At 27.6% G+C, this 18,411-nt stretch overlaps 1 protein-coding gene across 2 annotated transcripts in view; it reads left to right on the top strand.

Moving 5' to 3' along the window:
- LOC112604358 (RNA-binding protein Musashi homolog Rbp6-like) overlaps positions 1-18,411 on the top strand; it is a gene marked incomplete at its 3' end in the record, with an annotated part of 335,083 nt that overhangs the window by 204,304 nt on the left and 112,368 nt on the right. Inside the window, 2 exon segments of one of the 2 annotated variants that reach the window (XM_025353344.1) lie at positions 9,141-9,200; positions 14,377-14,461. In XM_025353344.1, the coding sequence (XP_025209129.1) occupies positions 9,141-9,200; positions 14,377-14,461 (145 nt within the window). 2 annotated transcript variants of the gene reach the window in all.

Genomic DNA, 18,411 nt, shown 5'->3' with positions numbered 1-18,411 from the left:
TTTATCAGAGGATTCAATATTTTGTTAAGTTAAAAAAAAAACTACAAAATATTTATTATTATTATTTTTTAATTGAAACATTATTTCATTTTTTACCATTTTTTTAAACTCACTAAACAAAAAAACACCAAATCCTTTTTGTCGTGTATTTGTGTTACAAGAGTAATTTAAGTGATGATATTTATTTAGAATTTGTTAATTGCGAGATGTGCGTGAAAGATCACGTGAAAACCTGATCACGGTTAGTGTAACGATATTTGTTTTTTTCCTCTTTTGCGTTTCATAAATGCAAGAACTTGACGTAAATTATTAGTTCTGGTATGTGTGCATTATTGTAACAGTAATGTTGGATAATATATAAATATAAATTGTATATATAATGAAAGCGAATATCAAGTGACCAAAATGGGTCGGTAGAAAACGCCTATTTGGGTTTTGAAGTACGAAATGGGTAGACGAGTGAGGAGAACCAGGGCAGAGTGGTGAGAGTAGCTCGGGCCGGTCGTTTTAAAGCATTAGCATTTGAAAGAGGAAGTCTGGCAATAGTGGCGCAACGGTGGTATACACGTATATATGCGCATATAACGCCAGCGCACGCATACGCATTTTGATGAAAAACCCCGCAGTGCACCGGAAAGTTCTTCTATACTATATACTACGGAAAATATATAACTAGTAACTACACATACATATATTGTGTATAGAGTGCACATACTCCTAACTTAATGTATGTACGTTTATATATATTATTTATATAAAACATACATATTTCTAGTACGCTGTCTCAGGGAGTAATGGAGCACTAAGATTTTTCGTAGGCTTTCGTGGACAATTGCGATAAGTTAATTGAATTTAAAAAAAATATAAAATAAAATAATTTTCATAATACATTGCATCAAATATAAGTGCTTAGGTGAATTAAGTAGATTTTCCAGGTGATGTTAGCACGAGTGTGTGGAAAGGTTAGAGGTATCGTAAACTAATCAAATAAACCAATCAATTTGATGTTGGTATACTATCGGTAGTTTTGTTTCTATAATCATGTATTATAGTTTATAATATAAACGTACTTGGTGTACGTATTTTTTTCTGGCATAGCTGTAGGTATAGATAATAATCCACGCACGTCTCGTCTATATTTCGTTCAGTTTTCTATTCATGCTAAAATATTTAATATTTTTATTACTGTAATTTTCAATCCGTGTATTCATAGTATTATGCCTATTTGTTCACCCACAATTGAATCCTCGTATATTTTTTTACTTCTACATATTATAAAAATTCAATGCACTACCTTTCAAAACTTATACATACTATTTTCTCCAATAATTATATGCAAGTTTTTATCGTTTTACATTTTTCACATTCATCGTATATTATAATATATGTGTATATAACCAATCGTATCGGAGAACAATGCAAAAGTCGATTACTTCATTCTCAAAATTTAAATATTTTATCAAACAAACGATGAATTATTCATTTGATGAAATGAAAAAACTTTTGTGTTTCCCCTGGTGACCGATCAATGACATTAATTTTGCTTTATAAATCTTTAAATCGTCTTAAGAATTTACCATATCCTTTTTATTTATTTAAAATCCATGATAACAATAGTATGCTTACCTACTATAAGAAATTTTAAAAACCTGTTTAACTTAAGATATTATTGTTTTTTAAGTATTATTATAAATGCTTTAATTAGTTTTTTATTTATATGAGGTGCTTCATCTTCTCGTTTTTATACTTAATCACACCCTAAATTTTGCAAACCTTTCGAATGTTTTATCTAAAATGTTCATAAATAATATACATATTTTATTGAATTATTATTATTATTTGTTTTAGTTATTATTGCAATTATAAACCATTGAATAATATTTTAAACAATTTATTTATATTTTAATTGAATGATGATCTACGTTTTTTCTCATGTATATTTCATTGAATCTAATTATCATTTCAAATTTACGCTTTTATAGTGTTGACATAGTCGGATGTTATTTTTTTATAATACGTTTTATTAAAAATGCATGTACGTATTGTTATATTTTTGAAATATCAGAATATTTGAGTTTCTGGATAGTTGATCCATGCAAACGGACAATAATGTAACGAAATTGCCTATTCAAGACGCCGCATTACCATAATATTGTATTATTTAGTCAAACAATATTATGCTGTAATGGTTACATATTAAATTAGGTGGATTTAGTACATACATTGTCAGTGTTTTCACATTTGAAATCAAATATAAAAAAAATTTAAAGTAATGGAACGTTTTACTGTTCTATATTTTGACATTTTTTTCTTGTCATGTCTAAAACTGAGTACATTTTATAATGAGCGCTGTGCTTTTAATTATTATTAAGCAGTCTGCGATCAGACATGGGATAAGAGAGTATTAATGAAAATTAGACATTGTGTTTGGATTGCATAGCTAGTGTGTGGCGCATAGTTCATATACATATATAATATACACATTACACACTCATAATATATATTTAAATATAAATATAAAATAAAATGTATTGAAGACGCTTCTACACAAGTGTTAGAGTAAGGGTGGAATGTGAAACGCTGAGCTTACTTTTTATATCACCATCTTTCTGTGTTATCCAATGACGGTATAATGACTATCTGAATAATGCATTTTACAAGGGCAAACGGTGAATCCTTACGAGTGAATAAAAAAATGTAACCCATTGGTGAGGCCGTAGTTTTTTTTTCTTGAACGTGTATAATTAATATCTATTCTACAATAAGTTGCGTTTGAATTTAGGACTCCTATCGTTTTCTTACCTCATTTATGATGGAATCAAAAAAAAAAATTCTCCCGGAAATATTTTAAAATTGTCTGTAATTTTTTAATTTATTCACATATCTATTTTATACGATTTCATGTTATCTATAATTTATTTATAGTAATTAAAATATGTCAGATATGAGTAGTATTATCAAAATGTTCTTGCTTATTTCTATATATTACACGTTATTAACTTTATAATTATAATTTTCATCTGCAATTTACATAACAAAGTTAAATAAATATGTTATTTAAACTATGTATTAAATTTAATTTTCATTTTTCTGTTTATATTTATTTATATACATTTTAATGATACAGCATATGATGACTTATATTTTTTTACTACACCTACTAATTTTATTTTATTTAAACGAAGCAATTTCTTGTTTATCAAAAATTTAACGTTAATAGCAGTTTCAAACAATATTAGGCTTATTGATAAAAATATATTTATCTATATTCAAAATTTTCAAAACCATAGCTGAAGAAATGACTGGCAATTTTAGTACTTTATTCAAATAGTAAAAACCTTATACTAGTGTTCAAACATTGTAACATGTATATTAAATAATATTGTTGTCATTTTTGACTTATTTTGTATTTTGGTATTTTGTTTGCCCGTTTTTCTCATCATACTTTGTGTAGAAATCATATACCACTTCATGCTTTAGTCGAATAATAGGAAGCATTTAAGAAGATTAGCTTTTCAAGGAAAATAATACTGTTAAACATTTATTTTTAAAGCGAATCTTTTATCATATAAAGAAAAAAACTCAATAGGTATGCATATTGCTATTTCTTTTGATTCTAAAAAAGAAATAGTAGTAATTCAAATAATCAACATAAAATAAATCACAATTGATTTAAAAAGAACAATATAATATATGTAAATGTATGTTGTAAGTAACTTAAAAGTCAACTTCGTCGGGTTATTTTTAAAATATACTCATATTTGACTGTAATTTAAACATTTTATCATTTATAGTATTATAAATAAGTAAAAAAGACTTTATAGAGTTTAACATTTTTTACTCGATGTTTATTTCAATTTATAATCAAAACCATATTATCGTCTTAAAACACAATTTATATTACTAAAATTATTTGTAAAATAATCATAACAATAATAAATTAGTGTAAATTATACAGAAACTTATTAGTTGACAGTTTGACACTAATATCTTATAATTTGGTTTCACGTATACATTGATATTATGAATAATAACAGCGGGTTAAATGTTTAATAAAACCAGTACATAATACATAGAGTATTTTTTTTTTTGTACATTTACGGGACAAGGTATTTCATTTTTTATCATCTACGACAATGATGACGGAAAAACAGCGTATAATAGTAATAATAATAATAATAATAATAATAATAAAAATAATCATATTTTTTCCCCTCTTGATAGGCCAATGTATGATATATTATAATATTCTACCAATATATTGATAAATCACCGTAGTTATGTTATATATTATTCATCGTGGGTCCCGATCGTCGTCGTCTTTCCGGAAACCCGTACACGGGCGCCGTATTAACATCTATTATACATACGCTCATATATATATATATATATATATATACGTGAATACCTATACGCACATTCGTGTAAATATAATACGACGAGAAGGGCGTGTCATCGTTTTTGGTTATGTGAATGCGGTGAGATGGTAGCGTGAAAAGGGTGTACGTGGAACGATTTATCAGCGAGATAGAATTCGAAGCCGAAAACCATTAGAATCAATCAAAAGTATACACAGTCGTAGTGCCGTGCCGTGTGGGCGGGCGGCAGAGGAACATAGAAGTACACAGTCGCACACTCGCTTGGGAAACTCTCAGTACGATTTTCTGTGGTGGTTTGGTGACGTCGGTGAGACGGTGGTTGGGGGGAGGGAGCAGGTTCGAAAGCGATCAAACACGTCTGCGGGCAAAACTGTCTCACCGCGAAAACGTCGAGCGATCGGCCGCGCGTGCGCTCTTTCGCGAGGAGACGGCGAGCTTCACAAATACACACCACCCCCCCCCCCCCCCCCCCACACACACACACACGCACACGCACACGCACACACGCACACATACAAATGTTATTCGGAAAGGTGGACGGGCGTGGGTGGGAATAGACGCGTACAACGAACTCGTAACGGACGGTCGACAATTATTCATCGCGCGGCGGCGGTTTAAGGGTGTTTCAGGCGCATTGCCGCCGCGCGCGCGTCACCTGTCCCACTTGTGCCAAACCAAATGTGTTTCTCTTGTCGTTCACGTTCCGAGTGCATTAACGCACACGTTCTCGCACACGCACGTCGACAGTGTGGGCATCACTTCGACCTGGGCCGCCGATCGCGCCCGCTGACTGATAGACGGAAAGCCAGCAGGCGGCGGCGGGAGCGGTGGAAAGGGTTGTTATTCGTTCGCTGCGAGTCTGCGACTGTGACAACAGCGGCGGTGTGACGTATTGATTGTTCAATTTTACACTATGCCACCCACACGGTCCAGAGTACCAATAACATATTATTATATGCCTATGCCAATGCCTATGCCGTCGAATCGATATAGGTACCAGCCTACCCACACTCCTATTTAACTGTATCATTATCTATTACGTGTCGTGATAACGGATTGTTGACTGCCGTAACACTCGTCTATTATATTATTACGAGTTTATTGCCTACTACTCCATCGTGAGGAGGTATTATATGTATAGGTACATATTATTATTAAGTCGTATGTATAACATTACATGACGGTGATCGTATATTATACGATAATACATTGAACCGGTTTCGTGTCGTACACACGGTTATACGTTTAATGTAAAACGCTCATTATTTAAGGTAACACTAGTTCATGAAAATTATTTTTTTTTTAGATAATTGTTGCGAAACAACATTTTTGGGAAAGAAATTATATTTTTACCATTTTTTATCATTATAATTTTACTCTTTTGAAAAGCGGTTTATAGATTGTAATGCAGAATACTATTAGAAATAGTTTAATTTATAACAATCAATTTTTTTTATTACTAGTTTATTAGTTTCAAGTACTTATTTAAAGTTTTTATGAGCGGAGTAGTGGACCAACCTCTGCCACTTCACACCACTCATCAAACTTTAAATACTTCTAACTCATCAATTATTCATAAAAATTCGATTTTTATACATCCAAGTACTCTGAAATATATTTTGCTTCAAGGAACTAAATATGTATATTTTCATTAAAACAAGTAAACATCTTAATAAATTATAATGATAAAAATTATAAAAAATATAATTAAAAAAAAAAAAAATGTTGTTTTATTTTTGGACGATTTAAAATTATTGTAAAAACAAAATACTTTAAAAGACGTTAATAGTTTTTGAAATAACAAGTGTTATGTTAAATAATTCGCTTAGTGTATAATACCTGCGTTTAAGCTTAACCAAAATAGACCTCCTTAAATCTGTATTGTATTTATGACCGTAATTATATAATATTACTAGGTCACTGAAATTTAAAGTAAATTTATTTATATTTATACGATTATTATACATCTTGTACTGAAACTATAGTGCGCGTTTACTCTTTCTTAATTGGTCGTACAAAAACTTTATACTAAATATTAAAAATAAAACCTCATTTTTCTTAACTACGGTCTACGGTTAAATTAAATGTAAGTTGAAATTTTGTTTTCTGAGTCGAGCACCCTACTGGGTAAGTCTGAAAATTTTAAAAACCATAGGTAGTAGGTAAAAAATCTCTGAGTATTGATAAATCGTATGGTATAATAATATATATATGTGTATACATAAATAATATAAATGCACATAAGCCCTATGATAAGGATGGTAGTAGAAATGGAAAATATATTTTAATAGGTATCCAAAATGAAAATATTACGATCGAAAGCTATCATGCTTAAAATTGATTTTTATCACAATTTAACTGGAACGAAATGGAAATATTATAAATATACTATATTATATCAAGATTATTATTTATTTATATTTATGTATGTATGTATTGTATATAGATACTCTTCAACTCACGAGTAAAAATTAAATTATTTTAACTTTTAATAATATTATTGATTAATTTATTTAATTAAATTATATTTTACACGCCAATTTCGCACAATAAATAATAATACGTTTTAACTGCAATCAAATTAATAAAGGAATGAAATAATTATAGTTTGTGCAATTTAACCTTTGTATTGAGATATCAAATTTTTGGGCGAACTTTGAACACATTCATTTTTTAACCATATAAAAATAATTTGAGAACCCCATTTTTCGCATTTTTTTTATTTATAGAAAATAACTTTTATCCAACTGTGGTCGCAACCATCAATATATTGATATATAGATATGCTTAATGAAATTATAAAACTATCAATAAATTACAATTTAAAGGGCAAACTTTAATAATCTGTTAAAAAATTAAAATAAATCAAACATAATGCAAATACAATTTTGATGTTATTAAAAGTTTAAAAATCAATATACAATATGATATTTTGTATAATACCATTGATTAACTTAAAATTTAAATTTCACTTCAATATACAGCTTGGTTTATGAAACGCAATATTATTTAATCTTTCTCATCATCTATTCATTTTATATGGTAATTATTTTATCGGAATGATGAATTTTTTAATAAAATCGTATTATTTTCAAATGAATAAAATATATTATAATAAGTACTATATGCATTTAATAATATGAGTAAAACTCGTATTTTTATCATTGTTTTTAATATTAAATATGGCAATTTATTAACTATAATAATATATATATATATATATATTATATAGTATCTGGTAAAATCGATTACCACTGGATTAACCGGCTGGGTTACACACTGGTTAGAAAGCACAATATAAATTCAATTTTTTATTCATTGAAATTTTTTTTCTTTTTTTTTTTTTATCTAAGTCACCTTCTTTTGTGGTTTTGGGTCGCAAACACGTATTCAAAAATCTCCGAGTGTCGTGAACCGAATATAATTCGCTTTGTCCGCCGGTCGCTGTCTGACCGTCGCCTGAGTAATTGTCTGAAATATTATTTACGCGAGTATAAGACAGTTACAAAAAATAAAAACTATCTCATACAGTCCCACAAATCATAATATACGTAGGTACCTATACACAAATATACAATATATTTTACATAATATACGCTGGTTTGAATGGTGCGTCACATTGATGGCGTTTCATAAATTCTCATAAAATACGATTTGTAGCGCGGTGTATGTGTATGTGTTTAATCTTGCGTTAAAAATATCATCGATCTCATCAGTGGTTCGGTGCATACACTATAGAGGGCATAAGAACGCACGTTTTGTGAGTGCATATAGTTTGTGTGTATATGTTGGGAAGAACGGGTATAGAGAAATTTCCTGGTCACAATCGATTTAAAAAAAAAAAAGTAAATAAATACATGTATATAATATATAACCCCTTTCTCCCATTGCATCGTGATTAAATCCACCTCGTCGCCAATTTTTTCCTCCGCCAGAGAAAAAGTTTATATATATATATATGTGTGTGTATAAATAGGGTTGTTGGGTTAGTAGACGGAAAACGTATATATGTATAATAAATAATATAAAGTGGAAAAATTCTGCATCGGTACGCACGCCGATGAAGCATTGAGATCGCTTTGCCGATCGTACGGATTTCCCGTCCCGTTCGATTCCGGGTGCGATGTGATCTAAATAATAAACGGGTCCACATTACCATAATATTGACCTAGGTGGCGGTGGCAGGAGGAATGATATTCACTCGGTGCCGCGTATACAATATGTGTGTACGTCGAGCAGAATGTTATGTAAATAATATTATTATATATAAAATATATTATACGGGCTGGTTCAGCAGCACGCGTTTGCCTGCCGGGGGGGTGTAGGTAGTGTATTATGATAGTGAGGGTATAGGAAGAGGATTGAGGGATTGAAAAAGTAGTAATAATAAAAAAAAAAAAAATAATAAAGAATGTAGTTGTATTAGGTATTATTGTTATTTTTATTATTATTATTATTATTATTATTATTATTATTATTGTAATATGAGGAGTGTAATACATAATATAATAGGTATGTCTATAAGTATAGGTACAAATATTACTAATATTACTACCACTACTATACGCATTTTATCATAATGAGAAGTTCTAAGTCATACGATTTTCTGGGCAAAATATAAAACTAAATTGTTTTTTTGTTTTTTGTTTTTCTTGTTTTTTTTTTTTTTTTTTTTTTTTTTTATATATATAAATAAAAATCTTTAAATAAAATCATTGTTGTGAGCATAGTTGTGATTGTACGTTATAAATGGGGTTTCAGCCGTGTTGCTGTAGCTGATCAGACCGCTGGAAACGAAAACGAGCTGAAATATGTGTCAAGGTAGGAAACATATTAACGGAATAGGTTTTTTGGAGTGTGTTTTGTGATTATTACGATACCGGGAAATTCAATTAGCTATACCATTAATACGAAAAATATAGACAACTGATCATTTTACATACCAAACGTAATCATTTATATTATAAATGGATGAAAATAATAATATTTAATATCCGTGTATATACACATCATAATTTACCTGTGTGTGTATATAAATGTATGTATTACTTATATCGATTTTAGCTAATCGAATATTCCTGGCATTTTGTTTATAGCTAATTTTTGTATGGTTTTTTAAAACAAAATTAATTAATATTTTATTATTTTTGTTGTTAATATTTAGTTGGGATGTTTTAATTTATTGGTGTACCGTTGTGTATTTAGAATATTGATTGTTTTATGTTCGACCCGCATATTAATATCGCTTTGGTGTATTTTATTTTAATGAGCTGCCACATTGATTTGTTTTTTGTTTTATTATTATTATTTAAAATACTATTAAGTTATTAATTTTTCTAATTATATTTTTTTATGCTGTACTTCACATATAAGTAACATCTCAATACTTCGCGTAATATAAATATTATATTCTTGTCAGTGCATGGTTTTTTTTTTATTTTTATTATTATTATTATTATTATTATTATTATTCATTGCCAGTTCTTATAACATATTTTATTACTGATACGATTATTTATTTAAATTTAATTATTTCAATATTAAATAAATTGTGTTTGATGGGGTTTCCTAAATTGAAAGAAAATACATGATTTAAGAGGATGATGTAAAAATATTTTGACATTGATTAACTTTGATCACTGCTATTTTGATATTAATGTATGTTAAGAAATCCTCAAAGTTAGATAATAAAGCAATCAAATTATTAGTACGTATAGCTGTTGCTCTTATAAGTATAATGGTGTATTTAAAAGGTTATAGATACATTTATTTGGTTTCTTTAAATGTTTTTTTAAGTTTTTTGTAATAATCTAGACACATATAAGTGTAAAACATTTATTTTAAATACTAACCACGTTAGGTATTATACATAAATTAAAAAAAAAAATGTTCGTTGTTGTCTCTACATCAAATAATTAGATTTAAGTATTGCAAAAGTGTTAATTTAATGTTTACAATGATTTTACTTAAATGTTCTTATATTGGTGTAATATATTGATGGGTTGTGAAGTTTAAAGGTATTAAAGAAAGAATACAGTTTAAGCGGATTTTTTCTTTTAAATATACACATTACGAGTATATAGAGATATAAATTCTTCTTTAGTTGTAATGTAATTATTTTATTCAATGAAAAATTTAGTATTAAGTGTCTTGTCTTGTAGAATTAAAAATTCAATGACGTTGTTTTTCTTGATTAATTGTTAGTTTAAGTGTTGTTTCTGGTACTTACTATTTATAATTAATTCATAAAATATCATTATTCTGTTATCTCTCTTGACATTGTTCCTTGAAAATCCAATCTACTTTATGATAAAATATTTCATAAGTTAATTATAATTTAAACCCAAATATTAATAGTATTACAGTAATACTAAAAATTATTTCAATGTGTATATTAAATTGTTGCTAAATATGTTTAATCATCTTAGTAATATCAAATGATAAAATAAAATATTGGATATTTAGTTAAAAAATGTTCCTATTTAATAAATTTAAAATATAAATATTCAAATTCAAGGATAAATTATATCAAACATTATATATATATATATATATATATATATATATATAAATTACATTAAAATTTAACGCAGAATCTAAGAATACATAAAATATACAAATTAATTCATAGAAAAAAAGTTGAGAAATTAACAATTTAGTGTAACATACTATTATAGTTTATAATATAACAACACGATATGTAATTTGTATAAGCATATTTTTTGTCTAAGCTGCATCATAATCATTGAAGATGTAATCATTTGATTTATAGTTTTTAATTAAACAATAGTTCAATATAGATAGCTAGGCAAGTATAGATATTCCAAATGGGTTTTAATTATACTAAAAGTGGCATTTATCGTCGGCTGAAAAAAATTGTTTTTAATCAATATTATTAAATCATATTGTAATTTATAATATAGTGACCCGAGTTATTTTGTGTACACGTAACACTACGTCGGCTTTTATAAAATTATGTATCTACGACGTAGGTCCTACTATATACAAAGTTGGACCAGAAATGATATATATATATACGTATCTATGTTTAGTATATAATATATTTTAATAATATTGTGGTATAAAAAAGAAACGTTTTTGTGTGATACAATATGTTATATATAATGTGTGTGGTAATAATAATAATACTTGTTATAACGATGGTAATAATAATAATAATAATATGATAATATTTTGACCTGGGGTTTTTGGTTATCACGAGGGCGGACGACAAAGGGGGTCATGTAGACGTTTTCATTAACATAATATATATAATAATTATTATTATTATTATAAATACGGCTTTTGTTGCCCTCGAATGGTGATGTTCAGCCGTTCAGGCCGATTGGTGGTAAGTAGGAGGGTTACTTGGGCAAGAAGTAAAAGGGATCTTGCGGTGATGTTCGAATTTAATAGCGCGCCAAGTTACCACGTAATCTAGTTCGGATGTGCGAGAACGGTTTCCTCGACGGTGGTAACGTTTTCACAAATAATACGTTCCATGCTAAAACTGAACATAAATCAACTGCTTCGCCCCGTTTGCAGCAGCTCCTCGCGTGTGTTCTGCCACCGTTGCACAAGTCTCTTACACCCTCTCTCACCCTCTTAACCCACGCACCACTCTCTTTACCAACACCCTCCCTACCTACATTCTCTCCGCCCCTTTGCGTTCTGCTTTGTATATGATTTAAGGTTCAAACCCTTTATTATATATGGTTTTGCGTCCTATGTATTATGTTATACATCTCACCGTCGTTTGATTTGCCACGTAGTCCTTTACTTTTTGTACTAACCACGTATTAGCTCGCGTACCATGCACTAAAGCCGACAACGGTCAGTTTTTATGACGACATGGAATTTACGCCCACGTTGTAACATAAGTCTGTTATTTGGACGGAAATCCTATATGCAACTGCAGAATCCACTGTCTACGCTATTTTCACTATAGCCGTCATCCAAAAAACAAAACATCAGACCTTAACTGTCATCAAAAATAATACAAATAGTATGGATATATAGTTGTGTTAATGGGTGGACTAGGAATAATAATTATTAAAAATTCATTAATACTTTTGAATAACATAATATATTATAGATACTTTTTGAGTATTAAGTTTTATGTTTATAAATAATATAAATAATTTTTTTTTTTAACAGTTATGTTATTTATAAAAAAATATTAATTACAATATTCGAGATTAAAGGAAGTTTACGAATCTATTAAGATGATATTTGTTTCAAGTTTATTGTAATTGGTTTTTGGAAAATTGACTAACAATAAAACTAATTTATTTAAATATTTTGTTAAATGAATGTATAGAAAGTTATTATACTTTATGTTTTTATAGTTACTGAACAATAAACGTTTTAATTACATAAAATGTAGAATTTTTAAAACTATTTATTTAATTTCGAAGTTTCTTTACTGGATTCATTCTATGAAACATATGTTTTTTTTCTCATCACATTTACTTAATGTTTCACTTATTTGATAAATTGTTTAACAAAAAATATTAAAAAAAAAAAAAAAAAACTTATTTCATAAATAAATTATATTTTTAATTTAACATTGTACTTAACATTTTGATTTCTGTTGATATTTTGTGTTGATATAGAAATTAATTATACTAATTTTTTGTTATATTTATATTTAAATTTGTATTTTATACTTAATACCAATGTTTTTATTAGAATATAAAATAAAGCTTGTACTGGTGAGAAATTTGATTTTAGTTAGATGTAAGAGTTAATCAAAGAAATTGTAACCTGAAATGTGAGCAGAGTGATAGATTAAATATTCAAAGTAAATTGCGTGAGGGAATGAAGGAATTATGGAAGATGTTTTAAATTTAACAATATGTATAAATGTTAATTTTAAATAGAGATCATGTATATCGTGAGACAAAATATTATAACTGAGATTAACTGGTATACATATAAATAACATACAGCTGCTGTGTCGTAAGAAAATGTAATATGTAAAATTCAAAGTTAATACGAAGATATGCATTGTAAAGTGTTAATAAAATGAATACAATTTATCATAATATGATATTATAATTTATAGAATATGTATAAATAATATCAATAATATATAATTTAAAAAAAAAAGCAATAGTAATTTATTTAAAACGAAAATAGTTACAATTAATAACAGATCAGAAAAATTTAAAAAAATTAATAATTATAATTTAAAAGGACGCTGCACCCGTATGTGTTATCTCTGTTTTACATACATACAACATTATTAATTTTCGTTCAGCAGAATCCGTTTTATGTTGCTAGCTTTAACATTAGAGTAAATTTACTTATTATCCAACTTAAAGGTAAGAATTTTATCTAGGCAATGATATAGAATTTTATGGATATTTTAATATTAAGGCTGAGTGATAGCTATATAAAATAATGAAACTTTAAAATGTTCATAACTTACTTTAAAATTATAATATTAATAAAAGCCTATGTCATTGTCTAGATAAAATTTTTACATTTAAGTTTGATATTTGGTAAATTTACTTTAATTTTAAAGCTAACAATATAAAATGGATTCTGTTGAACGAAAATTTGCTATGTTGTTTGATGTAAGACAGATACAACACATGCGGGTGCAATATTCTCTTAATTATTAATACGAGTATTTAGTATAATGTACAAAATATTAATTAAATTTACTACAATAATATAAGATCTTCGAAGAAGGTTATTTTTTGTAAAAATAAAATGTGTGTGTTGCTTTAAATATGTATAGAAATACAACTTATAAAATGTACTGAAAATAGCATTACTGAATATTTTAAATTATTTGAATCAAAGTTATTCTATTAAATATCTGGAGTTATGGCTTAGACAGTATTTTATGAAGATAATTCTTATTACTTAAATTGCATGGGGTTAAACTGAGGAGGAGAGCTGAAAGGAATACAAATATATATACATTTTATAGATTTTGATTAAAAATATTTTCGACAGCTTTTAATAACTATTAATTTGTTTACAGGGGATTCGGGTTCGTTACTTTTGCAGATCCGTCTAGTGTGGACAAAGTTTTGGCTCAAGGATCACACGAGTTGGATGGAAAAAAAGTAAGTAAAACAATTTTTTTTTTTTTAATTATTTATTTATCTAGTATTAAAATTTTAAAGACACAAAAGCATAAACATAATAAAAGTACAATATTTTCAATCAATGCGAAATATTCATTTAAATTGTATAGGTTTAAAAGTAAGTTAGTTTAATCGGTTAATTATTTGTAATGTCTCCTTAAACACTTATTCACCTAAAAATACAATAATATTGTTTTTAAAAAATTAAGTATATTTATATAATATAATAAATATTATTATTTGTTAATATATCTTAAGTTTAAATTATAAAAAAATCAAATTATTTTAAGATCAAAACCCATCAGATAAAATTTACATTATACATTCTGCGAAAACACAAAATGAGCATTGGTAATCCCATTTTATTTATTTTCATTCATTTTTTTTGTACTTGCAAATTGCTTATTTAAAAATACAATATTTTCCCGATTGCTATCTCGGAAGGTTTTTATATTCAATATGACAAAATAATGATGTCGATGGAAACCAAAAAAAAAAATAAATAATTTTAAAATAAATCTATATACAAACTGCTGTTGTATGTTTTTTTTTTCAATCGTAGTCTCTCGTATTTTGTTTTTTGATTGTGGATTATAGTTAATCTCATTTGTTTCTGTTGGTGTACCAAAATCCATAATAAAAATCAACAATAAATAAGCTAATGAAATTATATAATGTGAGTTTGTATATTATTATTTAATGATCACTGAGAGAGATAGCAAGCCGACAAATATATATTGGCACTATTCTCGTGTAACTTTAGTTAAGTATTTATATACTCGTCGGTAGAGTTAGGTTAGCAATTTCGCCTGAAATCGGATTATAACGCCACCACGCCTCTCCATGTAATGGAATAAGATTCGTAAATTAAAAATCGAAACTGTAATCCACGTTTAATATAAATGACGTTTATACCTAATTGAACAGCGATAGTGATTTTAATAAAACGTGCGTAACGCTAGCTGCCTTGAAATATTATTTTTTGAGTTATCCATGGAAAGAGAAAAAATAATTAAATGTTAACATGAAAAAACTTAATAGAGCCGTAGATATGTATATGAATATAAAATGTTGTACTATAACAATGTGTATTATAAAAACACAAATATTATATACATCATCACAGCGTTACTTCGATTGCAATTCAATAGCCATGGTGGTTGGGGTGGATAATTCGAGCTGTCCCTTTTTCAGGTACGGCGGGTGGTGGTGATGGACCAGTTTATGGAGCTATAGTAGGTGTAGAGGGTGAGATTAGCTCGTTTAAGTAAAGACCCGGCTGGCAGCCGCCACTTTGGCACTATGTTCTCGCATACAACTACGCTCGTCTCATCGTCGCCGTGGGAATTTCTTCACGTGACGGACTGGCGACTTTCCGGCCGGTTTGATCCCCACCCACCAACACACCCGTCACCCATTCCTTTTGTCGTTGTCGTATATTGTTTTCTTCTTCTTGTCCTTCTCTGCTCGCCATAGTTTCAGCGATTACCACCACTACCACTTTACGTCATTCTGCACTCGTTTTTAATCATTGTTTCTTTTTGTTCAGTTTAGAAAGCTGCTGCTTGCCTTTTTTTTTTTTTAGACACAAGTGTTTTCTCTTCACAGTCTATTACCAGTGTGGAATAATACCATTATTAAATACAGTCGAAGATTTTTAATACATTCGAGTATAGAGCCATCGAAGCGCCTCATTGATTCTTTAAAACCTACCCTTCTATCCTCTCCGTGGTTATTCGCCAGATGAGTGCGTTGTTATGAGTGATTTATTAAGAGCCTTTAAAAATAATAATGAAATCTCGGTATATATTTAAGAACTATAAAGTCATATTTAGTAGGTATTTAAAATACACAAAAATACAAAATAGTACTCGATATGATAAGTTAATTCACAAAACTATTAACTTATGACTTTTCGTTGATTTATATGTATGGATATACATTCATATAAAATACAACTACATATAGTACTTACGATTCATTTTAAATTATAAATTATTTATACGTTCCATTTTCAACTGTATTGTATATGTACAGGGATTGGTTTAATTAAATATGTTATCAAAGAAATTATTTGAAAGGTCTTTTAAAAATTGTGAACTTTGTGTTACTACATTTAAACTATGCTATCAACCATGAGTTGACGGTTCATTTATAATCAGTGGTTAATCTGAAATGGACATAAATAGATTTATTTTGAGAAAACCTTGTAGCATGACCAAGTGATTGAATGCCATAGACATTCTATATGTTATATACAGCGAAATTGATAGAATAGTATAACAGTTTATAGGTATTATATTATACTGGAATTTATTTTTATTTTTATTATTCATATATAATATATTAATTACTAGCTAGTAGTAGTACTGCGTTTTATAATTTAACTTAAATACATTTATTGAATTATTAATACCAAATAATTCACCATACTTAATAAAAATATTAAAACAAGTTTTTAATAAATATGATAAGAATAATAAAAAAAATTACATTTTTGAAATATGAAAATAATCTAAAAACGCAGTTATATGAAATTACTGTTGAAATGTATTTTATTAAATATTATGTAATTAAAAAATATTTTTTTAAATTAGGTAATTATAGTTTGTAGGTATATAAAATTATAATAATTGATAATTATAATAATTTATCAATATTTTTATAAAATGTATTTTTTCCCATAAGTAGGCGAGACTGATTTAGACCAAAAACATATCCTTCCCTTTTCGGCCGATTCACTTTTTGAACAAATTTAAAAAAAAACACCGATTCCCTTTTCGGCCGAAACAAAATTGTATATAATATATGTAAAAAATAAGATAATTGGTACACAATTTTCGTAAATTAGGGCAATTTTATAAGTATTAAAAATGATTAAAAGTATAAAATGCATACAATGTTGTAAAATAAAATGTGGACAATTATTTAAAATATAATAGTACTCGTATCAATTATTTAAAATATAATAGTACTCGTATCTATAAATTAACATTATTTTTATGTCAATATGTCACAGTATATAATATATGTAAAATATTATATAAAAAATTAAAATTTAAACTATATGAATAGGTTTGTGACATATTAACATAAAATTAATGTTAATATATCTATATTATTATATTTTAAATAATTTTCTATACTTCATTTTACAATATTTTATGCATTTTATAATTTTATAATTTTTTAAGTTATATAATTATATAATTGCCCTAATTGTATGAAAATTATATACCAATTATTTTATTTTTTTACATAATATATTATATAAAATTGTATTTTGGTCGTAAAGTGAATTGGCCGAAAAGGGAAGGGTACGATTTGGGTCAAAAACGGCTATGCCCTTATAAGTATTAGTTAAAAATATTGATAGATTATTATTTATTAAATTTTAATTCTCTATACACAATAATATATTTTGTGATTTATGGGTTAATTATTAAGTTATAATTGCATGGTATATTAAACAACCATTTAAAAAAAATATTTATTTGATTAATTAACTTTCTTGTTTTTATTTTATTATAAATCAGTACAATATTTTATACAAAAACAGACAAATTTCAGGAATTTGGCTTGAGATATTTTACTATTAAATATATGTATGGACTGAAATATACAGTAATTTATAATAATATGGTAGAAGAACAGTTTGGATTAAGTGGTTATGTTTTTGAAATCGAAATGGTTTAGTATATGATACGTGAGATGATTATCGGGTAAGAGCCATCAGGAAGATGCGACTGGGTTGGAAAAAGCTGTCGCTATTGCACGATTGCGGGGGTTGACAAACTGTTAGACGTTCTCAAATCTAATTGGAGCTGGTATGTAACTCCGTCCACCGATGGGCCAAATAGTAGACGGGTGTTACGAACAGATTGATGTGAATAAGAAAAGAAGAAAAGTCAAAGTGGTGAGCTAGAAGG

This window comes from Melanaphis sacchari, unplaced genomic scaffold (genome assembly GCF_002803265.2).
Source record: "Melanaphis sacchari strain LSU unplaced genomic scaffold, SCAv2.0 Contig11_pilon_pilon, whole genome shotgun sequence".
Lineage (NCBI taxonomy): Eukaryota > Metazoa > Arthropoda > Insecta > Hemiptera > Aphididae > Melanaphis > Melanaphis sacchari.
This window is presented reverse-complemented; position numbering and strand designations above follow the sequence as displayed.